The sequence below is a fragment of the Falco cherrug genome, chromosome 10, assembly GCF_023634085.1.
Source record: "Falco cherrug isolate bFalChe1 chromosome 10, bFalChe1.pri, whole genome shotgun sequence".
NCBI lineage: Eukaryota > Metazoa > Chordata > Aves > Falconiformes > Falconidae > Falco > Falco cherrug.
This window is the reverse complement of record NC_073706.1, coordinates 18,074,602-18,102,528: the sequence shown is the minus strand read 5'-3', so window position 1 is coordinate 18,102,528 and position 27,927 is coordinate 18,074,602. Positions and strand designations below refer to the sequence as shown.

Sequence of the window (27,927 nt, the reverse complement as noted above, 5' to 3'; positions counted from 1 at the left end):
TGCACATATTTGAGTATTTGAGCACTTTTACATCTGAAAGTGCAGGTCACAGCAAATATCAGATGGGGAATAACCCCCAGAGAAATTGTTGCATTTGAACCTCTCATGCACACAAGTCCTGCATGCCTTGTAACAGTCAGAGGGACTGTGGTGTGCTGGGTGTTCAGGGTCTCAAAGGATGTCGTTAGCAGGATTGGGAACCAAAACTGAAATTCCATCGCACGTAATAGGCAGGAGTCTCCTGCCTCGGTTATATCTGACGTCCTCTTGGTTTTAGGGAATTTTCCAGGTCTGTTTTGCACTTTATATACACATGAGGTGGCTTCCTTTTCTGGAAAAAAAAACCCCAAAAAAAAAACCCAACCCAACCAACCAAAACAAAACAAAACCCCTTGGTTTTTAAAACTTACTGAAAACCTTTTGCTTTGCAGACCCAAACCACAGAATTACAAATTGCTTCTTCTGTTTGCTTTTAGTGCAGCTTGACACAATATCGAGCCAGGGTCAATGAATTTGCTTTATACCTCTCTGAAGTGCTAACAGGAGCCACGGAAACCTTGCTGTGCTACAAAAGGGACTAAAAGAAAAGCACCGGTGGGGTTTATCAGCAAGCTGCAGAGCTCTTTGCTGAGGACCAGCGACCAGTGTGGGGAACTGCACCTTACAGCAGCTCAGGAGCTGGGCAGCATCGCAGCTGCGCTGGACCACTTTGGTAAGTGGTGTTTGCTGATGGGAGCTTGGGCAATGAAAGAAACGGGAAACAACAGGACACTTCAGGGATTAAATGCGTCCTTCTGCTCTCCTAAAAGCTCTGGGGGTGTTCTTCCTCCCCCCGTCCACCATATGGTGACTTGGAAATAAGCTCAGAGCAACCAGCAAAATCATGTTTATTGCTGTAGCTCGGTTGGGGACCATCAGGTGGGAAGGAAAATAGGGATGCTAAAACCAGCAACAACGCACAGGTGCCTGATGAAAACCCTGCTGAAGCTGTGACTGTTTGAGACTTTTAAGATGCCTAAATAATAGTAAGGAGTAAAGGATAAATAGCTCGGCTCTGCTTTTCTGACAGCAAGGGAGCACGATTGAGGCAATTCAGGCTCATTTGAAAAACAGCAGCTAAGCCTGGGAAAGGGCCTGGCAGGGGGGAAAACAGCAAAAGCTTGAAATTTAAAACTTGAAAACATAATAAATGCACTTAAATATCTGGATCCCCACGCTCCTCGCTCGTCCCACCGCCTCCATCCCGCTTCCCATTGCTCATTAGCAAGTCCAAGTGGGTCTTAAGCTGATTAGAGCCCTGCTAGCAGCGAGCCTGACCTTTGGGGAGGATGAAGTTGTTCTGGATGATTGCAGGGGCTGGGAGGCTTTTAACGAAGCTCACGCCGTACCAAGTGGCTACCGTTGGTGGCGAGGAGGTGGGGATGTTTGGGGCGGCAGCAAAAGCATCTGTTTTATTGAAAAGCCCTCTTCTCGCCAGGCGGGGGGACATATTTTTGTTGCTCTTCCCCACTGCGTGTTCACAAAGAGCAGCAGCGCTGCCGGGCGGCTGCTGTTCCCGCTCAATGGAGCCAGGCGGGAGCTGGGACTGGGTTTGGCAGCAAATTCCCGGCTCTGACTGGGTGATGTTGTGATGGCACAAAGTCTCTCCAAAGCACCACGTGTACCCTGGTGCTCAGCACCACACCAGATACTTTGCCAAAGCAGCTCTGCGGGAATGTACCCTGATCTTGGAAACATGAGACAATTCCTTAAAATAATTTAAAAAAACCCTTTCCTGCAATAGCAAGAACGGGCCCTGCATCTTATTTTAATGGATCTTTTAATAGTTGCAAGCATCTTTCAGAGTGGTTTTGGGCACCTGCTGTTCCCTCTGGTAGCTGCTGTCGCAGAGATGTAGCATGGTCCCTGTGGCCCCATCCTGTGTTTTGATGTCTCTCCCATCCCCGTGCTAGGCTGGGATGGTCCTGTGACTGGGCGTGATGTTCCCTGTTGGAGTCATACAGCAAGAAGCTCTTCTTGGTCTGGAAATTCAGCACCAAGTGGCTTTCTGATGTGCTTTGTGCCAATGTAACTCCTGCAGCTGAGCTGTTGCAGCAGCTCTTAGAGAGCAGAGCAACCTCCCAAACTCTGAAGCTGCAGTCAAAGTTAGTTTCTATTCTGTTTCTTTTTTCTTTATATTTTTTCTGTTTTTTTTTTCTTTATCTTTCTTTTTCCTTTCTTTTTCTGGTTTTTTTCCCACTTTTTTTTGTTTTTTTTTCATTTTTTCTTTTTCCTTTCTATTTTTCCTGGGGTTTCTTTCTTTTTCTTTCTTTTTTTTTTTTTCTCTTTTCCTTTCTTTCTTCCTTTCCTAACCAGCAAAAATCATATTGCTCACTGCTGGAGGCCAGACTTCCCCTCCTGTTCCACAGTACAAAGTTCTTCACCCTGAAGCCATTTTGCAACCCGCTTTATGTGAATCAGGAAGCTGCCCAGCTCAGGGCTTGCTTTTTGCCCTATTTAAGCTCACCCCCACCATTTCTCAGCACCATTACACCCTCGGTGGGTCCCTGCTTCTCTGTGGTATCGGAGCTGTCTGGCGCCCATTCCATCTCCTTTCCCCTCTGCCCAGGCTGATGGACACCCCACCGCCACCCCCCTCGTGATGCTGGGGGTAATTAGTGCTTCCTCGAGCCTGCTGTTTCTACCTCAGGTACTTTCAGGGCGATGGTGAAGGCGTGAAGCACCAAGCAACTTGTGTGCGACGGGTCCCGCTACCAAAACCACCCCACGTCCAGCCCTGGCTGCTGCACTTTTATGTGGTCATTGCATGTCTTACCAGGGTCACTGCCTATTTCACTCGGTCATTGAAAGCTCCACCACGTGTTTTGCTGGATCATCACACACTTTACTAGATCACCACTTGCTTCACCAGGGTCACGGCATGTTTTTCTGGGGCTGCTGTATGTTTTACCAAGGCTGCTACCTGTTTTATCAGGGCTACTGCATGTTTTGCCAGGGTTGCCACATGCTTTCCCGGGTTGCTTTGTGTTTTACCAGGTTGTTGCATACTTTCCTGTGGCTGCTGTGTTTTATCAGGGTTATTGCACTTCTTACCAGAGCCGCTGCATATTTTCCCAGGGCTCTTGCATGTTTTACTGGGATTGCTTTGTGTTTTACTAGGTTGCTGCATGTTTTACTGGTGTCACTACATATTTTGATGGGGTTTTTACATGTTTTATATGTGGAGTTATTGTATATTTTGCAAGAGCCACAGCACGTTTCACCAAGCTGCTGTGTATTTACTGGGATCAGTGTATATTTTGCTGGGGCTTCTGCATATTTTACCCAGAGTTATTGCATGTCTCGCCAGAGCTGCTGTGTGTTTACTGCATGTTACTGGCCTTGCTTCACGTTTTACCAGCCCACCGCATACATTGCCAGGTTCACTACATGTTTCAGCAGGACCACTGCAGATTTTTACAGGTTCTCCACACATTTTACCAGATCGCTGCATTATTATTTTTTTTTCCCTTCCCAGTGCAAGTTTTGCCAAATTGCTGTACGTTTTCCCAGCTCAGTGCATTTTTCCTGGACCGCTTCCTCTAGACACCATCCCTCCAACCCCTCTGATCTCCCAGGGCTCGGATCTGCTTGGCTGCAACTGTGTTTAAAGCAAACATGATCCCCTCCCATTGGCTCCAAATTGCCAAACGTGAGGCTGTGTTATAGTATTATTTTTTCCGAGCAAGAGCGGAGCACAGCGGTCTCAGCAGGGGGGCTCTGCCAGCTGCTCCCTCCAATACATGTGCAGCCCTGGAGGGCTCAGCAAAATTTCCCAGCCCACAGGGACTGCTGGCAGGAAGCAATCTGGCAGACAACATGTTTAGAGGAGACTAATGTCTCAGAGCCACTGAACCATTTAATTGCCAATAAATACAGCCCACACGTAAATAATTATGGAGACCCAGAAACTGTGTCGTCTTCGGTGAAAGGAAGGAGCTGGCAGCCTGATGAAAACTCCCTGTGGCAAGTGTATAAATTAAGATTTCGTGTTAATACAGTAGGAACGAGTATCAATAAACCTGTCTGGGTATCTTCCAGCATTGTTTTGGGCTCAGGAGTGTGATGGTCCCTGCCGAGGTAAGAAGGACCAGGCTGTGCCCTTTGGCTGACTTTGAGGGTAAATCTTAAAAATGTATAAATTCGCCAGATCGAGATTTGTCCAGGCTCTTGTGGCAACCCAGTGTGATTATTGCAATACCCTTTTTTGCCATGCTTTTGGGGATAAAGAGCTGCAAGGATCCTAGCCCAAAACTCTGGACCTTTATCAGCATCACATATGCACTGGCAGCAAACACAGACTTTCCCTTCAGAGCCCTGATAAAACCTGCAGTGACCCCTCATCCCCCTACCAAAATACTGATGTCTCCATCACCTGGTTCTGTCATGCTGCTATCACATTTCTCTTTCAAATCCTTTTTCAGGGCATTTAAGAAAACGTTTCCAGCACTGGGCTTGCTGGTGAACTGAGCCCCCAATGCCTGTCACATCCATGCTGCTCTTGCATCAGTCTTACTCATCTTCTAGTTTAAATTTGGCCTGCTTGGGGCTAGATGTGAGCAAAGAAGCTGAATTTTGGCAAGTTTGGGGGCTAGATGCTTTTATTTCCCTTTGTCTGTCTGTCAGGACAGGACAGTTGCCTCTGTCTGTGCCAGGATTGCTGCACGTGTTACCAGTCGTGCACTGGATGGGTATCTCCATCCGCTACCCTCAGTCTGGAGGGTGACTTCATCCCTTTGGACCCCAAAAGTGCACCAGAACTGTGGGCTGTGTCCAGACACCTTGCCTGGTTTGTGGCATCTTCTCATGTGCTCGAGTCCATGTACTTCAGATTTCCATCATTTTTATTAAGTGCATCCCTCTAGCCCAGTGATTTCCTAATATCAGACACACCAGAGGTTAGGAGGGATGTTTGCAGCTGGATTTTTTTTTTTCAGTCAGCAGTGGGAATTGGCAGAGCTGCTGAATTCTCATCCAGATTTTAGTCTCAGATCTGAGGTCTGCATAGCAGTGGGGCTCTGCACTCGGAGTTTTGACCTGATCTTGTCTCTCTCCAGTCTATTACAATGAACCAAATACTCCGATGCAGGGGTATGGAGTTTTTCCAACCTGTGCACTGTGGTAAGGTGGCATGTTGCGTCCATCGCTGAATAAAAACATCACAAATGTTGGCAGACTCAGGGGTTTCTCAGGGCTCCTGGTCCCTGGAGTTGTTTGCAGGGTCAGGCTCAGTACCAGCGAGTGATGTTTGGGGGATGGGGATGGTGCCAAGTTTGCAGCAGCAGAGGCAGCAAAGCTCTCACTCGTGTGAAAACATCCCACGGGTGGGACCAGAGCTTTGTACGCACAAAGTGTTTGTATTTTCTGGAACGTCAGGTTTTCTTTAAAGGTTTTCCTTTAAAGCAGCTTTATGTTTCATGAATTTAATTTCAGTTGAATATGTGATGATGCAGAGCTTTTTCTCTTTTAACCACTTCATCCTTATCTCTTAAGTTAGGCTTTGACCTCGTTTATCACACTGCTCCAGTTTTCTTTTATTCTGGCACTGGAGCTCAAAGAAAAACACTGTCACATTGCTGGCTGCAAAGCAGCTAGTGAGGAGCCACCATCCACCACCTCAAAATTCACCCTTGGACCTGCTTGTGTTCAGTAGGTAAGTCTCGTATTGCATGGTCTGCTAAAAAAGCACCCAAAAAATGCATCGTCGTCTTTGTGCAAGAATTGGGTCTTGAAAAGCAGCTTGCAGCAAGTTGGTGGGATAACTGGGAAGGCTGGGGCTGACGCTGGGATGCAGTGTGACTGTCTGCATCTGCCTGAGCAGAGGGATGAAAATCAGAGACCCGGAGCAGGGAAACAGTGGATTTTAGAGAGCTGAGCTTCATCCTGGGTCTGCCCCTTGTGCGTCTCCACCGTGAGGACATCTCTTCTTTGTAGATGCCTGCTGCACTTCGGTCATTCTCACTTCTGGGTCTGGAGTTTTGCAGGGGAACGGCAGCTATCCTTCCCAGAACAGGAATGGGTTTTGCCAAATTTTAGGTTGTTGCAAGAGCCAGGTACAGCTGAACAGGCTCTCCACGGTCATTTTATGGCATCTCCAGAGCACAACATCTGGGCAGGTGTAGACACCCAGAGCTGAGCCTGTTTCCAACAGGTGTATGAGGGCTCAGAGCCAAGCACCTACGTCGGGGACTGAGTTTTGGAGAGGAATATCTCAGGCTGCATAAGTACAAGGTCTGTAGTGTAATTATCAGAATGTAACCACAGCAGGGCTCAGGGCAGTGCTGGAAGACCTCTCCACCGCTGTGTCGTACCTCCTGAAGTTGCCCTGGTGCCTTCCTTGGACAAGGAGGGGTGTCACCAGAGAAAAGCCCCCCCATCGCTGTCTCCTAAGGAGCCGCCTCGGTCCAGCAATTCGGCTTTTCCCCTGGGCTGATGGGTTCCTATAGCAACAGTGAGCCGCTCGCTGCAGCTTTTACCTTTATAACAATAAAAGAGCGCTCACATTCATTTTCTGAAATCAGTGCCAGTCACCCTGCGCGCTGCAGTGCCGCTTGTGTCGTTGACATGATTATACTAATCAGCAGCCAGTACACTGGCTGAAACAATTCAGAGGCTGAAGCAATTACCCCCTGCCTGGGACACCGCAGCTGTAGGAGCCCATGGAGGGGTATCTGCGCAACTGCTGTAGGATCACCCCAAGTTCATTACTGCCAAAGAGAGCAAAGTGCTGCAGGACAACCCCATCCCTGCCACAGTAAATGCCTGCGTCTTCCTTACCGGCCCCAAAAAGGCAGGTATTAAAATGCAGCAAAAGCAATGTTTTGGTTGTGGGACTTTTTTGCTCCATCCTTGGCTTGTAGGAGAGCCCCAGGTGGTGGTACTGAGCTTTGGGTGATGTGGCTGTAGGTTTTTTGGGGCTGGCACAAGGAACCCCATCTCTCATTGCCAGCTTGGAGAACAATGTAGAATTAAGTATGGTAAATACCAGGTTTTTTTCTGAGAGAGGTCGTGCTGACCGTGAAGCATAATTAAGGAGCTTCCTGGCATCTGCTACAGGAGCTGAATGAGGGATAAACTAGCTGAATGAAAAGTAAACTGGGGTTTAAGAAATCTTCATTAATTTGCTGCAGCAAGAGCTTGCTATGCTTAAGGAAATTAAAATGTGAGCTCTCAAAATCAGCTTGCAGCAAGCTAAGGAGGAGGAGATACCGGGGGAATATGTAATGAGATGGAAATGGGTACATTCATAAATCATCTGTGGCGCTTTCAATAATTCACCACTGCTAAAGGACCTGGCAGTTCACAGAGAGGTAACATCCACGTGGAGATGTTCTGTTTGCCTGATCCAACAAGATCCAGGGCATCTCCACACTGCCCTTTCTGTGTTGCACAGGGAAAGTGGGATTCAGCTAGTCTGAGCTGAGCGATAACACAAGTGCTAATGTCTGAGGCTGGGCACGGACCACGTGCCCGCTGGAAATTGCCACCTGCCGAGTTGCCAGTGGTGATTTTGGTTTCAGCCCTTCAGAGTGTTTATCATCACAGACTCTTAGCTTTGAGTTAAACAAAATTATTTGTTTGAGTTAGGCAAAATAATTATCCCAGTTCTTTGGGAATCAGTCTTTTAAGCACTGGCAGAGACACCAGGGGTGGTGGGAAGCATGGGCTGGGGAAGTCCACTTTGCAAGGCAGTAGAAGTTGTTCAAGGAATAGGCTATTCTAGGTATTATTTCCTAGGTTATAAAACCAAGGTGGGTATTTGGATGCTGTGATGCTGGGTGGGTGTTTTTCCTGCAAATGATAGATTGAGTGTCAAAGATGATTATCCAAAAGCCCCATGCGGGCCCTGCCAAGGGCTGAGCCTCCAGGGCTGTGATGGTGCCCAAGGCGGTTCCCAAGCCCTAAATTCACCAAGTGAAATAACAAGGAAAAAGAAGGTGGTGCGTAAAATGGCTTGATGTTACATGGCTGCTCTGTGTTACCTTTTTTTGCATGTCACGGTTTTTGTTCTCCTTAAGGTGTAAGAGGTGTTGAGTGCATTTTACACGAGCTGCTTTCTTAACGTTGGTACAGCAAGTCTGTCTCTGTAGCATCAGTTCTCTCCTCCTGCCATCTGACTCGCTGCTGTCAGAAAAAGCAATAGCTCATCTTTGTCAGCTCTTTAACCCCACTTCTTTAAAAAAAAAAAAAAGAATATCAATGGTGTGTTGGCCACTGCTGGCTCTGCCGCGTCCTTTGCGAGAGGTGGGGGAAGAGGATGGGAGCTGAAAGGATGTGGAGGTGAGCAGAGGGTCTTGTGGAAGTAGCAAGAAAAGCAATTGCAGTTTTAATGAGGCTGGGGAAAAGTCTTTGCTTTGAGCTGACTCTTCTTCTGGAGAGCGATTTTCTTTTCATTGCTCCTGAAGCTACAGTTTGTTCGAACGCAGCTTTTAATGATTCATGAAGCAGCAGCGAGGAGGAGTTCTGTGTGGGATGGTGGGAGGCTGACCTCGGGCACTGGATAAACAACATTAATGGTTGGTAGAAAACAAGCCGTTTGACTGAAAGGGCTGAGCTCTCTCCGGAGAACAGGCTGCCCTTCCCCGGAGCGTGGCTGGCTGGGAGAGACCCTGTGCCTTCAGGAGAGGGATGCCCAAGGACCTGGGAGGACTCCAAGAGCACTTTGCACTGTGTGAGTGCCACGAAACACAACTTTGCTCTAACTCCCCTTTTTGTAGGATTGTCAAGACCGTAGTTATGAGCTGTCATTGACCGGTTTGGTGATATTGCACCAGCAGGTCAGTGTTGTGGGGTGCAGTTAAGGCTGTTGTCATGCATTTAGTGCGGCAACTTCAGTGAGTTAAGCTGAATGTTTAGGATTTGTGTACTTGGGAAAGCCAAACAGCTTGTGGTGGATTCGATGTGCTGTATGTACGTATACTGCTTATATAAACTATCATTAATTTTGTTTCTTTTTCCAGGAAAAGGTCCTGGTTTCAGCTGGGATAGAGTTAATTTTCTTTTTAGTAGCTGGTGTAGTGCTGGGGTTTGGATCTGGTGTAAGAGCAATGCTGACAGCACACTGATGGGTTTGGGTTTTGCTGAGTAATGTTTATACTAAGTCAAGGACTTTTCGGTTTCTGGGGTCCTGCTGGCAAGAGGGCTGAGGGGGCACGGGGAGCTGGGGGGGACACAGCCAGGGCAGCTGGCCCAAACCAGCCAGAGAGGTATTCCATACCGTGGGGCGTCATGCTGGGTATAGAAACTGGGGGAAGAAGAAGGAAGGTGGGGGACATTCAACCTGGTGGTGTTTGTCTCCCCCCATCCCCGTCACACGTGCTGGAGCCCAGCTGCCCTGGGGATGGTTGAGCAGCTGTCTGCCCGTGGGAAGCTGTGAAGGAATTCCTTGCTTTGCTGTGCTTGTGTGTGGCTTCTGCTTTGCCTGTTGAACTGTCCTTACCTAATCCACGAGTTTTCTCACTTTTACTCTTCTGATTCCCTCCCCCATTCTGAGGTGAGGGGAGCGAGCGAGCGGCTGCCCGGGGCTGAGTTGCCAGTGGGGGTTAAACCCTGACACCTGGGAAATGCTTCTTGCAGTAGGGCTTCACCAAGGTAAGCACTGCCGGAGCTCACAGGACCTCTTTTTTTAAGAGGAGGTATTTCAGTACCACTAGACATATTTCATGCCTCATAAAGTCTTTGTAGCAATTAAACCTCCTAATCTAGTCTGAATAATACTAGAGGAACAGCTTCAAAAGGGGTCTCTTACTTGATAAAGAGGCATGAAAAGATGGGCTTCAAAGAAAGAGGGGGTAAGAGAGGCTTAGACTAGGACCCCCCACCCGCCCACCCCCAAAAAAAAGAACAGCAAGAGTGAAGATGGATCAGGGCTTGGGATCTGCCATGCTACGAGCTGGAAGTGTTCTCGCTTACACAGTGATGAACACCCTTATGATGCTAAAACCCCTTACAATGGCACCGTGACCGGGGCACCCCCAGCACCCACCCATCCGGGGATGCCCAGGCAGTTCTACAAACCATGGAAACCTCCTGGCACCAGTCCCGGCCAGCAGCTCTGCCGAGGCTGCTGCAAACCCCACAGTGAGAGCGACTCCGCTGCTTTAGTTAATAAATAATAAGGAGCCCATAATAACTGTTTGTTTTGCTCGGTCCTCAGAGTACAATACAAAACTCTTAGCAATAAATGAAAATAGCGGTGCTTAATGAGTGGAGTACTGCATTCTTGCTTCTTGGCCACCCAACCGCTCGCTGTTACTGCAGCCTGTGCTTTCAGGGTTGTTACCTTTCACCAAAAATAGACTTGCCAATGGCTTCCATTTGGTCCCCTGGACAGAAGAAGGCAAGAGGAGTTGTTGTTAAAGTGAAAACATTTCTCTGCTGCACTGCCCCATTATCTGTTCAACTTCCATATGGTATGGGGAAAAAAAAATCCCTCGGCTACAACAATCATGGATAAGAAATGGGATATTTCTTGCCTGTGTTGGATTGGCTTCAGATTTATGAATTGAGGCAAACCAGAAAGAAAAAACCTAATTTTTTATCCCTTCTTCTGGTGGATGCTTTAGCCAAACTCTTCTTCCTTCAGTGGCTTCATGCTGCAGAGCCCTGTGCACCACCTCTCCCAGCTCCAGCCAAGCAGCTGTGCCTCCGCAGGAAGATAAACGAGGTAATAACTGCTTCTTCGAAGTACAAATATTTAAAGTTTGTCTTTCTGATTCCTCAGTAAGGCAATTGCTCTCTAACCACTTCCTGCAGCAACCTCCCAGCCAAAGCTCGCGCTTGCAGTGCCTTCCTGATGCCACCTCCTCTCCCACCAGGCTTCACCCAGCACTGTAAGTCACCACACATCCCCATGCCCCAGCCCCTCCGTCCATCACCAAGAGTACCTGGAGCACTGAGGAACATGCACAGCTCTTGTTGCCCAGAAATAGGCATCTCATAAAGCTGTTGGATTATTTTAAGCTGTTATCCTTGCACCCCAAGGCCATGTGGGGTGGCCTTTCTGCTACAGGGAGATGCACCCTTGCCTTTTGACTGTCCTGGAGCCAGCCTTTTGCAGACCTCCTTCTGGTTTTTGGAGCTGAGCAGTGATTTAGTCGGATTTCCCCTCGCTTAGCTGTATATGTATTTAACCGATTCTGGAGGCGGTTTGACTTTCTCTTTCTGTACTCTTGGAAGCCTGAGATCCCTTCAGCCAAGCCTCAGCAGGTCTCTTTTCTCTGCAGCTGAGCCATTAGCATGTTATTTACCTGGTGAGGGATGAAACACTCCATGGAGTTTCAGTGTGAAGCTTTTTTGTCTGTTGAACAGTACAAACCACGTGGAAACACAGAAGGTGATAACTATAATTTTTCCTACAGTTTTCAGCATGAGGTGAAGATAATCCTGTTCCTTGCCAGTTCGTGATGGAGATGGGATGCGCTGATTATGAACCACCCCAGGTGATGCTGGATTTGATGTACCTGATTTCTGAGCATCTCTTGGAGGTCCCTCTGGGTTGGAAAAGCAAGAATAGCAGGGCGTTGAGATTTGTATGTGATGGCAGCTGCTCATCCCTGAATTATTCCACATGCTTATATGGAAGATGTTTCCTACCCTGGGTTTTCCTGAGTCCCTTTCCCTCCCCAGCCTGTAGCTCTGTCTGAAATGCCCATTGCTTCCAAAGCTTTCCTGGATTATGGTGTACCAGCCGGGGGTGCTAGTATGGTTTAGTTTATTGGGATTTCAGAAGCAGCGCTGGCCCTTTCACAGCTCACCCTGTCAATGTAAGATATTGGCTTGCTGCCAAAAGGATGACACTGATAATATTGATGGGGGAAAATGAGGTTTGAGATAGGGAACAGAGATGTGTTAACATTGATTTGCTAAGTGCATTGCTTCGTTCGCAACTTGTTTCTTGTCATCCTGTGGTGACCAGGGGAGTAAGGAGTTGGATTGTGCTGTGACAGCTCTGATATCTAACAGACATTGCAAGAATGCCTCTGCCAGCCGTTCCCAAAGGAAAAGCTGTGACTCTAAGGAGCACCAGGGCAGCTGCAGATGATGGGGGCAATGTGCCTGTTGAGCACGTTCATCCCTCTGCATCCCTATTCTGCAGCTGCATACTGCATAATCTCCTCAAAGGCTTTATAATTCAATTAAGTGAGAGTTTGTGCCTGGGAGGGACAAACCAGAGGACCAGGCCAGGTGGGTGGGGGACACCAACCCATCTGTGTGTGTTCTGGGGCTGGCAGTGAGCTCAGCAGCTTTCTCCAGGCAGGAGGTGTGTGATGCTGAGCACCTGGAAGGCAGCTGGAGCTGGCAGCGGTGGGTGAGGCAGCCTGCATGCAGCCTGACCCAGCCAGCATCCTCCACCAAAAAGAATGACTCATTTTTCCCTGGGCTAAATTACTACTTATTTCTGTAGAAGTGGGAGCACTCCAGTCTGCCAAGTCCCACAGGGTCTGACAGGGAGCAAATTGCTGGAAGAGGAGCTTGACAGCATGAGATGGTTCAAAGCCAATTTGGCTGATGATGCCAGCTAAGCAGAAATGAGGCCAACTGGCTTCTTTAGAGGTGATCTCCTGGAAAATCCAGCCCTTTTACTGCCTGAGCTTCTGGCTTAGGACCCTCATAACCCTTAGAAACTGGGGACTGTAGAGAGAAGCAAAGAGTTATTGTTTTTATAGGACTCTTCCCTTTTTACCTGTACTAGATGGGGAGAAATGACTCCAAGAAGCAAGTGCCAGCGGCCAAGGGGCGAATGTCCTGGATGGCATGGCTGGTGGAGCGGAGGCAGGACCTGAGGCTGTGACCTCCCGAGGTCAGAAGTAAGATGTGCAAGGCTACAGATTCATTTCTGGCAGAGCAAAATGACACATTCAAGCCTAAACAATGAGGGAACAGCCCTTATGGTCCAGTGAAACCCCAGCGAGAAGTCATCACCTCTGTGATGGACACTTTCCTGGACCTCTCCCACCTGTGGGCTCCTCAAGGCTCTCCGTGGCCTTGCTGCTATCCTGAAGGGGATACTATCCCAAAATCATTGTGTGGAGGACTGATGAGGTCCTGTCAAAGCAGTCTGTGCCTCCCCAAAAAGCAGAAGGTGGGGGCATCGCTGAACCTGCTGACTGTATTGGGGAACACCAAGTTGCTGGGACCAGACCGCTACTAACTAAGGTCAACTACACGCATCCTCAACTATCCAGCATGCGTAGGTGATTCATCGTTAGAAAGAAGACATTACTCCTTATTTCCGCAGAAGTTGCTCATCTCGGCTATTCCCAGGGACTCCAGGAGTGAGCAAACCTCAGGCAGCCTGCTGCACCGTGCTAATCTGAGTGATGATTTGTGTCAGGACAGAACAGGGTCAGCTCGTGTCTGTGATGGGGCTGTTGTGGAAGCTCTTTGCTTCTATTGTGTGACCGTCTTGCAGCAATTCCTATCTCTGTAATAACATAATGGAGCAGGGATGTTTTTTTTTTTATTTCTCTGCAATCAGTGTAACAGAAGCAAAAGCGGTGGGGCACCTCGTTAGCCCTCCCATCTCTTCCCCATCACTAACTGCTTTCTTTTCATTCAAGCTGAATATTGTCTCCAAGAGGTTTTGGCCACCAGATTTTTCCATTGACCTCTGCTGAGCCCCAGGTACTTTGGCACTACTGGGAAATGTACAGCATTCACTTCTGGGCTGGGCTGGGGCTTTGGGCTTCAGCCCAAGCTGAAGAGATGGGGCAGAAGGAGGAATTGTGTTTGTCTGCACATGGATGGCTCTTCACCAGCACCAGCCACCAAGGACCCTGCTAGGGCAACTTCATCACTCAAAAATGTGCACGCCCTGCTTCAGCTGACCAATCAATTTGCTTTTTTGGCATCCAGGGGAGCATCGCAGCTCTGCTCTGCACCTTTTGGCACAGCTGGCCATGTGTCCCACTACCATAATGGACAACGGACCAAGGCAAATAGCATTTCCACCAGCAAGATCATCACCAAAGGGCATGATGTTAAAAGAACTGTTTAAATCTGCTGCTTGGCGTATAGCTGTGGAAGCCTGGCTGCTGCCCTGGACCTCAGCCAGGTGAAAAGCCTTTACCTCTCCCCTTGCAGCATGGAGGAGAGCGCAGGAGCTATTTATTCTGCAGTGCTTGTCGCTCGTGGTTAATAAGAAGGTCAAACTGGGGCTCATAGCTAGGAAGATCCTTTACTATAGGACAACAGCTAAGCAAACAGACATCAGAGGGGAAAGCTTAGGCAGGAGGGAGAGGGATCAGCATGTCCCTCTGCTAACACACTTGGGCAACCACTGGTTTTGAACCAAACTTCTTGGGAAGGACAGCACGGATATTTCAGTTTCAAAATGTCCAAATACCTGCCTACCTGCCCTCTCTGCTCCCAGGTTTCTTAATTCCCACATTATTTATTACCTCTAGTTGCCCTTCTGCTGCTGCTCCTCTTAGCTATCCTGTTTTATTTCAAAATAGTTAAGTTTGTGAATGAAGAAGAGCCCCCTTGGAAGGGTGACTGGGGAGAAGAGCTGCCCTTCTGCCAGAAAAAAAAAAATTACTGGAGGCCTGAGCTGTAGTAATTGTGGTTTTAGGCAAAAGAAGTGAAATTAAGCATATTTTACTCATTTACATGTCGCAAACCTACTTCTTTAGCTTGAACCAAGACTTGTGAAGAAAGACATGGGCACAGTTTGTATGGCCCATGAAAGCTCTGCGTACAGAGAAATGCAAAAGCTATTTTGCAAGGCCTGTCAAGGAAATCAGAAATGGCTGGCTGGAGTAAAAATATTGTTATTAATCTAGGAAACAATAAAATAAAATAAATCAACATTTCCTAAGCGTTTTCCAGCCAAGTTCTTCCGTGCACAGGATTTGTCTAATCATCCCAGTTGAGCAGAGCAGGTTCTCTTTTATTGGCTGTTTTGTCAACTGCAATCACATTCATCACTGATGACATCAGGACAGAACAAACATAGCGGGGCCAGGGCAGGGGAGCTAAAACCAGTGGAAAATTACCAGGCTAATTTTGTTTGCTGCGTCTGATTGGGAGACAAAGGAGGAAATTTCCAAGAGGTGATTCAGTACACATGAAAAAAATCAGTGATCCTTCATGCACATTTATAGCTAACGCTACACCTCAATTTCTTCTGAAAGGCAGGACAAAGGATTTCATCATTTGCAGCTGTGGGAGAAATCTGAACGGTAATCAAATAATGGTAATAATACCTTGGCTGTATGTAAGCTCTTTCAAATGATAATCTCTTGAGTGCTTTCTAAAGAACGGCACTGTAATAAATAATATTATCTTCCTGTTAGAGCTGTAGACATCTAAACAGGCTTAGGCTAAATAGCCTGAGCCCTTGCTGTTCTTAAATCCCTCTGTAGGTTTGTCACTAATATTTTCCCTTTTGGGGGTCTCTGATACGAACCGTGCGGGCAGTATCCTGCCACTTCGGAAAGTTTTCCAACTTTCTTAACAGCCCAAGGCAGAGAGAGACAAGAAATGAGTGGGTTTGGGGAGGTGTGGAGGATCTGTGGCTGCTCTTCTCTGCCAGACACTGAGACATCCCTGCCCAAAGCTGGTGCTGGGGCCTGTGCTGGAGAAGAAGGGCTGTGATTTGGAAGGGTTGTCCTTGCAATGACTCAGCCTGAGAAGCCTCAGCATCCTGCGTACCTGAGGGTGAGGAAGAAGCCACTAGAGGTGGGGGAAAGGATGGAAGGTGGGCATGGAGACCAAAACCAGACTAGCTCCAAACAGGCAGGCTAAAGTCACATACCTGCACTATTAAAATCACTAATTATAATCAACTTAAGGAGGAACAGGTGAGCAAAAAGAAGATGACAATCCACCTGGAGGTATCTAAAAGACGTGTAGATGTGGCACTAAGGGACACTGGCAGGTGCTGGGTTAATGGTTGGACCTGGTGATCTTACAGGTCTTTTCCAGCTTAAATGATTCTATGATTCTAGCAGTTTCCAAGTCAATGACAACACAAAACAGATGATCTTGGATGCTTCTGGGCCATGTTGTAGCAGATGGGAGAGCTATAGGCCACCAAATCCCATTAGGGAAGAGGATCATGAGGTCCTTAAATACCCATCTATAACAGAAATTAACTGTAGCTGAGACACATACAATTGAGAGCCAATTGTGCATTCGCAATGTGCAGACACCCTCAGCTTTGCTCTTCCATGCCGAAGCCAAGACATCCTGGCCCAAAGCTGATGCTGGGGGCTGTGCTGGAGAAAAACAAAATACTTCTTTTTTATTTTTACCAAATCAACTGATAAAGCATTTAAGCAGGATGTGAATTGCAGAGAGCGCTGCTTACAAAGGTCATACCCTGTGTTCAAGACTCTCACGCTAATTAAAAAAACCCTTTACGGTCCAACTTTTGGCTAATTTAGTACCTCTTCACCTCCTGGCAACAGTCTGTCGGAAGGCTGCCTGTGGGTTGTTGCTGAGACCCAGAGCAGTACCAAGCTGGCAAGAGCCCTGGGTTATCAACCCAATTTCAACTGACAAGAAGGCTTCCGAGGAGGGAGCGTACTTAGGCAGAATATTCAGCAAAAGTCATAATAATGGAGGTTGGTTCAACAAAATTATCCCTTTTATACCCACCAGTTCCTGGTAGCAAAAGCTAACAGTGTCTTCTTGAGGAAAGCGCTGCAGAATCAGCCTTCAAACACGTTTTCCATCACCCATTTAGCTAATTTACTTTCATTAAGTAAACAAATTATGTTCTTTATATACCCAGTTTCTCTGAATCAGAGGCTGTGGCTTCTGGGTTTCTGGAGTGGTTCTGAATTTATTCTCAGAGAACGCTCGGGTTTTAACTCACCCTTCCATAGCAGTGTTTTCCCATTTCCTGCTCCTAATTTGGAGAGATGAGCAAAACATCTCAGCAGGGGGGCATGGGGGTGAGGATTTGTTGTTCTGGTGCTCAGTAATTGCAAATTCTAGTCTAGTGTGGCAATGTGGAAGAGGAAACCTTGTACTCTTTGTAGATCAGTTCTCTGGGTTTGAGATGTATATATGTATTTTCTAAATGGTCCTGCAGACGTGTAAATTGTTTCAGGTTACTGAATCGGGTGGTGGGTCGCCTCTTTCAAAGCCACCCACCTCCTGGCATTAGCACCTCTGAGCCAGGGTTGGGGGGGAAGAGGCCAAGAAGAGCTATTTAGGGCAATTTAAGGGGGTTTAATTAAGAGTGAAGTAATAGAGCTTGCAATTGGAGGAAATGAAGAGAGAAGGAATCGACAATGGATAACAGCCTCTGATTTCCTCCAGTGCCACTGTTTCAAGCAGGACTAATTGCCCAAGGCAAGTGGTGAAAACGCCATCCTTTTAGTGCAATTAACACTAAGTGGGAGAAAATCAGAGTAGTGTGGGCAAACCCCATGCGAGGGAAGGGGCAGGATCCTGTCCCCATTCCTTCCGTTTTCTAGGCTCAGAGATACACACCTGTATCTGCTGTCTGCTCATACTATAAAATTTTTACAAAATGCAGAATCTATGAACTCTGCCCATTCAGTAGACGTCTCTCATACAACCTTGACTTTAGAAGAGGCTCAATTTGACTTTGAAATTACAGAGATTTTTATCATTTGGTGAAATTAATAAGACAAAGAACCTGCCAAAGAGGGAGTTTTAAAGTTGGGGTTTTTTTCCGTATCATCTTGAACAAACGGTGGAATGTTATTTTCTTGTAAGAAACTTGCAGGGAATTGGCCTTCATTTCTCAGCAGCCTTTGGGAAGAAACAGGTTTGCATCTCTGGCCATGTCCTCATCCCTGAAGATGAAGAGTGAGTAGAATGGCAAACTTCATATCATTTCCAAAAACCACAGGATAAGTTGAGCCATCGTTACTGTCGGGACTTACCGGTGTGGCCATGGCTATCACACAAGCCCACTTCTGGGTGAAAAAACACGGTTGACTAAGTCTTGTGTTCTGATTCCTTTCCTTTCTGCAGTGGTTGAATCCATCACACTCATGGGGGACACGACCGTGTGAGGATGGGCTATCACCCCTCTGGGGACACCGTGGATGCGGGGATGAGCTTCGCATTGCAACTGCCACCTGTGATCCCGCGGGCCACGATGCCTTCGTTAACCCCCTGGATCTCAAAGGAGACCATGAGCAGACCAGGTTTGGTCCATAGACCTGCACACGGCTAAAGCAGCATCGTTCCCAGCTCCTTGCTCCCACAAACCCCACTCCATACAAAATCCCCCTTCCTCCAGGGATTTTGCAGGGCTTTCCCCACCGCACTCGGAACTGCATCTTCTGTTGTTGCTGCGCTTGTCCCTTCTTGTGTTTCTTTTGTTTTGTGTTCATGGAAAAAATAAATGGAACCACGGGGGCCAGCAGCAGCCCCAGCCTGTCCCAGCTGCATCTCTGCTTCTTTCCAGCTAGGTAATGGTTGAAGAGTAATAATAGTTAAATAAGGGCTGACGCTGGAGTGAATTCCTTATTTGAGACTTTACATCGCAAATGTTCAGTGTCTTTGGTTTGTCTTCTCTGCATCTTTAGCCAAAGGTCAAAAAGATTTTGGTTTGATTCTTGTTTGCTGTGAGACTAAGACCGAGGAGAGCCTGGCTCGTAAAGCCCCGAGCAGTGTTAAATACAGCTTATTATGATGTTCTCCAGACCACTTCACCCCACAGGGGGAAACAATCCATATAAAGTCTGGAAAAGCTTCCTTCTGCCTCGAAGCAACAGCAAGAGCAGGGAAGCATCCACCTGGTGATGGATGCTCCAACCTCATTCACCCCAAGGTGATTCTGATGTGGAGGATCTGTTATGGTTTTGGGGTGCAGGTCTCACAGCCCCAGCAGGACCTGAAACTTGTCCCCTGCTGCTTCATTTGCTCATCTTGAAAGCGGAAAAATAAAAATCCCCTATCAGCAGGCATGCCCGGGCTTTGCTAGCAAGATCTTGGCACTGGGAGAAGGGAGCGGCAGGCAGAGCATGCTGCAAGCCCAGGCTGGGCATGGGGGAGAAGATCCTCCCCCACCATTCCCACGGCACTTAATGTGGCAGAAAGGTCACCAAGAGGTTTAATTTGACTCATAGGATAAGTGAAATGGGGGTTTGGGGATTTCTGTGTGGCATTTGGCATGAGGAAAGCCTCTTCCCTGCAACCCAGAGCAGCCCAGCCAGCTGGAGTGAGGTTTGGTGGGGAGAGCCCAGTGCCGCCTTCCCTCTCTCCTGGCATGGAAAATTGTCCCTGCTGAGGACAAGTCTCTAGTTACTGCTGGTTTTAAGCTGAGCCTCAGCTGAAGAAAAAACTGCTGGAGATGTGTGTGGTATGTGGATGCTTTGATTTCCCCCTGGGGCAGGTCGAGGTGGGGCAGGGGGTCCCAGAGGACCTGCAGACACCAGGAGGGGATCAGCAGTGCTGCAGCCCTGCGATCTGGAAGGAAAGTGGCAGGAAAAGCTGAACTAGGGAAGGGGAAGGGAAAAGGCTCCCTGGTCCTCTACCCGAGGGAACTTCCCAGTGCACCCAAGCCCCCATAAAGCCCCCGAGCACCAACTTACCCTGGGACCCCCCCTCTGATCACCCCTCCCATGTCCCACACCGTCTTGATATTGAACCACGTCGATATTGAACTACGTCGATATTTCAAATCAAACCCGTGCAAGCTGCATAATGCACTAGTATGAATAGCTGTTGCAGGGGTGGGTTGATACACCCCTGGCCGTTTTAGCTCCCTTTCACAGCAACACTGTTTTGTTGGTTGGGTTTTTTTACATAGTTATTTACCCTTCCATATTTTTAAGGATTTGTGTGTTCTTTCTTTATAGGCTTTGAGCCTGATTTTTCCTTATGTAGCAGCAAGCTTTCAAGCCGCGTGGCAAAATAAAATAAACCACATGATAAAGGAATGTAGCTGCAAGGAGCTCCACGTTTGTGTTTAAAACAGGAGTCAGAAAATACAGGATGAAAAGGCACATTTGCATTCCTTTTCTATTTTTTTTTTTTTTTTTTGCTATTTGTTGTTGGCTACAGAATGCAACTGGAACAAGCAATGTTTTAAATAATCTAGAAAAAAAATCTCAAGTATTTGGGCTTTATTTTTGCTATTGATTCACAGGCAGCAGTTGAACTTGGCAGAGAAGCTGCGATTGCCGTGTCCCTGAAAGCTCAGCGTTGCAAAGCAGTGGAAACCGCCCAGAGAACAGGAGTTTGGCAGGTATCAAATATATAATCCGTCTGTCCATCGTCTTCCTCACACTGGCTCTGTGCTGTCTCTCTCCTAAGGGAGCACTACCCACAGGTCTGGAGTCAGAGCTGCTGGCAAGCAGGCGGCCTTGTCTTGGCTGCATGGCTTGAGAGAGTCAAAATCACAGAGGAGAAACCTGATTGTTTTGAAATATGTTAATTTAAAAAAGCAATAATGAGCACTTTGCCAATTCCTACCCAATTCACCCTCTGTGGTGAAGAGCACCATCGTAGCTTGGTTGGGAAACATGAGCCCCACGTGACTGAAAGGGACTGGGTGACTTAATCACTTTTGCCTATCATTTTTCTGAGCTAATTAAAGGCAGAAATTATCGCATCAAGCAAATGCTGTTCGGTGCCAGCCACCAGCAGCTTGTGTTGGCCATGTCCAGCCCTCGCTTGAGAAATTTCCGCTGGGTTTGGCAGGCAGGATGCCTTTGCCAGCACTTAGCCCCAGGTCAGGGGAGGCTTACACCCAGGTCCGTTTCCCACTGAAGCTGCAAGAGGCAGAAATGTTTTAGTACCTCCAGGCAATTCTGCACCTTCCCGGTGCCTCTATCAAAATGCTAAACGGAGAAAAATCTCTGTTTTGCCCAGGGTTGTGGAAGATGGGATGATGGTTCCCATCCTTGACGCTTAGAGCTCCTCTAGATGCTGCAGAGCACCAGAGATTTTAAAGGAGTGATGGCTGTGAAGAAATGATCTGGAATTTGCCCTCTTAGTAGAAAACCCCATAATTCAACCCTGAAAGAATCCAGCTTACCTATACCAGCATTTAAAAATGGCTTTTAAACTTCATTACTGTTTCCTTGATAGGTTTTTGTGTTGCCTGCTGAGGTTCTGGTATCCAGTTGGGTTTTACATCACTAACAGGCAAGTTTATCGCATGAGAATATGTCCCAGGATTTGGATTTGTGCCTTTTCCCATAACACTGGCACTTCTCCTCGCTTCGCCTTGCAGCTCGTGTAATTCACTCTGGCTCGCTGCTGCCACTGGCAGCATCCCAGCCTGGTGTCTGGACATTGCTTTTCTGGTAGGCAAGGTGGACGCTGGTCCCATTTTTGCAAGCCAAGGCTGCGAGGTTAGAATGGCTGCTGCTGGCAGCTTTTGGAGGCAGAGCCCTTGACAGACATTGCAGTGGTGCAGGCAAGAAGCTGCGAGCATCAGCCGGGGGATGAGGTTTTGGGGGCTTGCGGGCTCAGCAAAGGGGGCAGTGACCTTGCAAAAGCGAGAGGCAGATTTGATAACTGATATTATGAGGACTGAGAGGCACATGGCTGGGGGGGAAGCTGTGGGGCTGTGAAGCCACACACAACACTGCTGGCAGAAAGGGCCACTAACACTAGTGATAGCCTGTCGCGACATCGTGGTCCTGTGCTCTCCCATCAGAGCCTTTGGCCGAGGCAGGGCTGACTGGGCAGTGAGCAGGCAGCGGCTCAGAGGCTGCTCTCGCCCCAGAGACCAATTCTGTGCTGTTGTGGGTTGCAGATAGATAGATATGGGGTATCTGTAGCACTGTAACGAGCAATCAAAGTGAATGAAAGCACGTCTCGAGTCATTACCTTGTAAAAAAAAAAAAAGTCTAACCTTTTCTCACCAGTCAGAGCTACTTCTCTACAGAGTTCTCCCAAAACCTCAGCCAGCCTCCTTTCTCCAGCCTTGCTCTCAGCCTGACCCCCAAGGATCTGTCATCACTAGTGACAGTGACAGAGATAAACATGTCTGAGTTGGTTGTCTTCCTGGGATGTGACTAAGCTGCAGTCGAGGACAGCTTATTCCTGTTGGATCTGAATCAATACAAGCACACAGCCTGCGCTTTCTAAGCCTTTATTAGAAGGAAGGACAAGCTTCTGGTTTGCTTTGCTCCTCCAGGATGAGGAATCCAGCCTCTGCCGCGAGCACAGCCCTGCGCGGCCACGGGAGAGCTGGGCGAAGCAGGCAGGCTCAGCTGCTTTGCGGGTACACGATGGAGGTCACAAGCATCCATGTCACTTTGCATTTGATGGGTCCCTGTCTCCACTGGTTGCACCACAGAAGATAATATGGTCCTTTTAGGACCACTGTAAAGGTCTTAGCAGGAAGGCAAGCAGGCAGTAGCTCATGCCTGGGCATAACGAGAGGGAATTAGAGATCCTCTTAGAGTCCGACTAGCTGCATCTGCACTGGAGGATGCCAAGCTGCTCCCTGAAAGCAGGAGTGACAGCCAACACCACGGACAGCTTTCATGCAGTGGTGAGAAGATGTCACCTGGGGACTTTAAAGTCCTGTCCCTGGGCACAAAGAGCCGTGCGACATACATGGCTTGGCCCCATGGAGCACAGCAGCTGATGGTGAGCCAAAGGCATGGCCTTGGGTGGCCAGAAGCTGTCATGACCCTGAGACTTGGTGCTTATGGCGATGCTGGTGCCTGTGGGCTGTCCCTAAAGGGTTCCTCCTGGAAAATCAAGAGGTTAAAATTGAGTTGGGGTACAAGGAGACACTGCCTTCTCAGTGTGCTGCTTGCATGGACCTGGCTGATGTGCCACAGCTTCACCAGGCATCTGGAGACACCAAGCAGCATCCAAAAATCAAATCCACCTTTTATCTGGCAGTTTCTGGGTTAGAGCAGCCCGTCGCCAGGATTCCCACCTCCACCCAAGGAGCTTGAACATGAACATATATGATCTTAAACTACCCTAAGAGCAGAGATTGGGGCATCTTCCCCAGCAAACCCATTGCTTGAGATCTTTCTGGGCGCCCCATCCCATCACTGTGAAGAACAGCGATAAATTCACCGACATGCCTAGTTATGATGTCTGCCTTGTTTGGCTGCTCGCGAGCAGCTGGAGAAATTGGGACCATCCAGCCTGGTTACAGACATGAGTTTTTCAGAAAGTCAAGCAGGTTATGAGCCACCACCATTCAAAACCAGCCACCTGCCTCCAGTGGCCACGTGCTCCCACACTGTCTCCAGCTGATGAATGCACATTTCTGAAGATATATTGTTCTTCCACCAATGAAACACAATTTAAAAGAAAAAACGCACAGCTATTTACTGCTATCTGTGAGAGCCGGTGTTATTTCAGAGGCAGAAAGTGCTATCTGTTGCTTAGGAACAATCTTTATCCTACAAAATGAAGACTTATGCTCTCCAAAGAGTTCTTTAAATGCGCCCCACATGTGTTTGTCTTGCTTAGAAGCTGACCCACCTCCTAAATAAACCACAGGGAGAAGTCTTTGTGTTCCAAGCACAGCACTGGTCACCTAATATACCCAGCCATAATTCGAGATATAGGGTGTATAACCCATACCCAGCCATGATTTGAGCTGTAAGGGTATATGCCCCATGCCCAGCCATGATGTGAGCTAGAAGGTACATTCTTTATACCCAGTCATGATGCTCACATCACATCTCACCAGAGATAAGGTCTGCAAAAGCCAGATGGAAACTTGCTCATCCCAGGCAGCCCCCTCTCCCCTACCCCACTGCCCCAGCACACGGCACTGGCTGCATGGCCTGGTGCTCACAGGGGTATGGCTCGGGTGTTCCTCCTCGGCATGTAGGGCAAGCACGGAAACGGAGGCAGGCTTTGGCCATGTCAATGCGGAGACATTTCTGAAAGGTGAGGCTTAAGAGAACTGCATCAGGCTGGTTGTGTGTCCAGTCATTAACCTGGATACTCAGATACTCATCCATTGCTCTGTTTCAGCAAGCCAAGCAACTGTTGTTTCATTGACATGTCTTTCCAGCTCTTGTGACTTGGGTAGGTGGAAATACGTCCTGCTCCAAATTACTCTGCCTTTGCCTGGCTGTGCTGTTTGTTGTTGCACCAGTTTGTTTTCCCCAAAGAACAAAACATCCTTGAGCTGCTCAGAAGAGCTGCTCCTCGAGGACACAACACCCATCGGTTTGTTCCCTTGTGCTCACTGTCCTTGCCAGGCACAAGGGACCTCTTCTTGGAACAGCAAGAGACCACCACAGCCAGCAACCAGCTCTCATGTCCAGTCTAAAGAAAAATTCACACCAGGTACAAAAGCAAAAGTAATCTCTGGAGGTCCTTCAGTTATGATAATCTAGTTTGCAAAGCTATCTTATCCGAGACCCCAGTAGAAGCATCTACCAGGGTGGAGCAGGTATTGAACCGAGAAGCCTTGCAGGACATACTGCTGGAGCTCTTCTTCTTGCGGTAGAAGTAGCTGCTGAGGTGGAACCAGAACTTGTCGTGGAGGGAGGCATAGATGAAAGGGTTGTAGCAGGCAGAGCTCATGGCAATCAGGTGACATGAGACCTGGATAACATTGACATACCTCTTGTCCAGTATGGTGAACTCCTCGTCAATGTCTCTGATGAAGTTCACCACCTGGAGGGGCAGCCAGCAGATAGCAAAGCACACCACCGAGACTGTGAGCACCCGGAAGGTCTTCTGCTTCGTTCTGGTCCATTTGTCTTGGCAGGGGTAGGCAGCGCCCGGGACGTTCCTCCTCCGCAGGTGGTAGGTGATGGCACAGAAGGAGACCGATACTGCCAGAAGTGGAAGCATGTAGGACAAGAGGAGCATCAAACATGAGTAGAGCAGCCGCTCTCTCTCTTTGTTCTTCCAAAACTCTTCGCAGATGATCATGTCATGGCCGATGGTGTTGAGATCCAGGTAGTGGGTGTGTAGCGATGTGGGAACAGAGGCCATGATGGAGAGTAACCAAATGCAGGCCACGAGGCAGATGCAGGACCTGCAGCTTATCCTCTTGCGGATAGGATATGCCACCACAATGTATCGGTCAATGGCAATGGCAGTGAGGGACAGCACTGAGACGAAGACGGTGGTGGCCTGCATCAGGGTGACAAAGTAGCACATGAACATCCCAAAGAGCCAGCCCCGCACCTCAAAGGCGTAGGAGACGGTGAGGGGGACGCAGGCGAGGCACATGATGAAGTCGGCCGCTGCCAGGTTCCCGATCAGGAAGTTGGTGGTGCAGTGCAGCTTCTTGGTGAGAGCAATGAGGAGGATGAGGAAGAGGTTCCCCGTGCACGCCACCGCCACCAGCGTGGCGTAGAGTGGGATGAAGAGGGGCTTCAGCTCCAGGAGGAGGTCCAGGCCGGTGAAGAGGGCGGCTGAGCCATTCTGCCAGGAGTCATTGGGCAGCTGACTGTGAGCCATGCTGCTCTCCTGTGGCCGATGCTGCTTCTCTGTGCCTTGAAATCAGACCGTCAGACCTGTAGGGGAAAGAAATGTGCTGTGGTTGTGCTTCTGGGCAGAAGAACCTGTCCCCAGGCTCTAGGTCCTCTTGCCCAGCCCCACAGCGATGCACCGGCTGACTTAGAAGATGCTGTGAGTTTTTAAGTGACTGTGCCCTGTGGCAGACACAGTGGAGCTTTGGTACAGAGAAAATGGGGAACCTGGCTGTGAAATGGTTAAGCTGTGGGGCTCAGATCTGCCGGAGCTGCCAGTTTGGAGCTTTGGAGCAGCAGGACAGGGAAAGCAGCTCGGGATGCCTCATGGAAAGTAAGCTGGGAGCTGTGCCGACCGAGAACAGAAATAAGAGACACTCCTGCATTTTTGCTTTTCCTTTTTCTCCTGCCAACTCCATCTCGACCTGCCAGCCCTGCCGCTGCCCTCCAGCCGCCTGGCTCGGCAGCGGGATCATCTCCGTCTCCGGCCTTCCATCTCCCTCTGTCCCAGTCCACCCTACCGCTCCCCTGTCCCACCGTGTTATTTTACCCCATCAGGTTATTTCTCCACCACCCACGGAGGTTGGGCTTCTCCTGCTGGGGTGGTTTTCTCCGGCTTCCCCTTGTAGTGACCACAGTGGGAGCGAGTACGTGGATCCTGAGCACAGCCACAAGACTACTCCCAGTGGCACAAAGGGGATGATGGCAGATACGTTCTCCAAAAAGTGTAAGGAAATTAACAATTACCCTCCAGGACCTTCCCCTCGAACGCCACACTGCTAAATTTACCATTTCATCCCCCTCACCAGCACCTGGGCAGTCTTCATCCCCCCCAGTGGAGAGGCAAACCAGCGTTAATTAAGTAGCCCCTGTAATGAACCGAGAGATATTACGGTTTTCTACTCCATGGCTGCAGGTGCAGAGCGCAGCTCCAGGTCCCCATGCCCTGCCTGGGGCAGGAATAGCTGGGAACTCGCAGCCGAGAGGACAATACGATCGTTAATTTAAAGAATAAAATATTCAGCTTCATTTCCTTACAGGTTCGGAGCGTGGCGACGCTCCTTCTCCCGCAGCGGCAGTGCCAAAGCCCCGCAGCTCTGGCCGCGTTACGGAGTGTCCAGCCGGGGACGGGCCGGAGCGGGGGGGCTCACGGGGGAGCCCCCGGCCCACAGCGGCACCCCGGCTGCGGACCCCGGCGCACTCACCTGCCGGGGCGGCCCGGTGCGCAGGGCTGGGCGAGGGTCTGGCGCCGGCCTCGCCGCTGGCCCCACGGAGATGCTGAGGAGCCTTTCGAAGATGCTGAGGAGCCGTTCGAGGATGCCGAGGAGCGCTTCCTTGGCAGGGTGTTGCTCCCCGCAGATCTCCGGCAGCCGCGGCGCTTTCTTACGCTTCCCTTCGCTCGGGGTTTCTGGTGAGTTTTGCCGTTGGGTTTGGGGTTTTTGTTTTGTTTTCGCACCGGTGCCGGAGATTTCAAGCCGCGGAGGAACAGGACGTTCCCACCCGCGGTGCTCGGTATTCCAGGTGGTCGCGGGGACGCGCACGTCCCATCCCACCGTGCCACAGGTGGGGCCGCATCTCCCTTCCCCCGCCCGCCCGGGCCGGCGGGGAGCCCCGGGGGACCGCGGGGATGCTCCAGGGATGCTCCGAGGGGTGCTCCGAGGATGCTCCCGGGAGGCTCCGGGGATGCTCCGGGAAGCCCTCGCCCGCCCTCTGGGCCGGGTCCAGGCGCCCCCCTGCCAGTAGGGAGGGGAGGGGAAGGGGCTGGGGCGGGCGAGGAGGGGACGGGGCGGGCGGACGCAGGGACCACGCGGAGCTCCCGGGCACAGACAGCGGCCGCCCCGTCGGGGGTCCCGGGAGGGGGCTGAGGGCAGCGGGGGGCGAGGGAGGACCCGGCCGTAGGGTCCGGGCGGCCGTGCAACAGGGGTGGCCCAGCTGCAGGGCGGTGGGCACCCAGCCACGGGGTGCTCACGGCTGTGGGGCAAGGGCAAGGCGGGGTGAGGGTGGTCCAGCTATGGGTCGGTGGGCACCCAGCCACGGGGCGAGCGCGGTCCAGCCATCAGGGAGGTGCGGGGCACAGGTGTGTGGTACAGCGTGTGCCCCACGGAGCTGAACCCCCAGTGCGCACCAGCACCAGCCTGTCCCCAAAACCGAGCGGCTCCAGCCAAGGCGCCAGCAAGGGCCAGGTGGGGAGAGCAAGGGGCGCTGGGGAACTGCCTCCATCCCGCAGCCACGGGATGGGGGAAGAAAAACGCCATTTTTGCATTTTATTTCCTAGTGGAGAAGAAAAAACCCAAGCCAGGGCAGGGTCCCAGCCGGCTGGGAGCAGAGCCAGTACCACCAACTCAAAAGGTACTGGGCGCTCCTGGTGTCCAGCCGCTCCCCAAGGCTTGCTTTCCACTGCTGGGAAATGAAGCAGAATTGCCCCAAAGGCAAAGGGGAGCCAGGGCCAGCTATCATGTGAGTGTAATTTTTAATTTTTTCTTTTTTTTCTTTCTCCTTTAGAAGAAAAAACAAATGTTGGCTTCTCCAC

The 27,927-nt window shown here is 49.6% G+C and overlaps 1 protein-coding gene and 1 long non-coding RNA gene across 5 annotated transcripts; one reads left to right on the top strand and one right to left on the bottom strand.

Annotated features, from left to right (window-relative positions):
• The first annotated feature begins 2,462 nt into the window (after positions 1–2,462).
• On the top strand, positions 2,463–18,484 carry LOC114015642 (uncharacterized). Of its 4 annotated transcripts, XR_008734096.1 has the most exons (6): positions 2,463–2,689; positions 5,533–5,692; positions 10,625–10,705; positions 11,400–11,480; positions 12,734–14,095; positions 17,998–18,484. It is a non-coding gene; the product is annotated as an uncharacterized LOC114015642 (long non-coding RNA). The 4 variants fall into 4 exon arrangements; XR_003559675.2 differs by having other exon boundaries at positions 2,463–5,692; positions 17,998–18,482; XR_008734094.1 differs by lacking the exons at positions 2,463–2,689; positions 5,533–5,692 and adding an exon at positions 5,705–9,630 and having other exon boundaries at positions 17,998–18,482.
• Positions 18,485–21,969: 3,485 nt separating this feature from the next.
• On the bottom strand, positions 21,970–27,082 carry LOC102048485 (prolactin-releasing peptide receptor-like). The gene has a single exon (XM_027804050.2). It carries the CDS (start codon positions 25,384–25,386, stop codon positions 24,295–24,297), a length of 1,092 nt encoding a protein of 363 aa, XP_027659851.1. The 5' UTR covers positions 25,387–27,082; the 3' UTR covers positions 21,970–24,294.
• Positions 27,083–27,927: the final 845 nt, after the last annotated feature.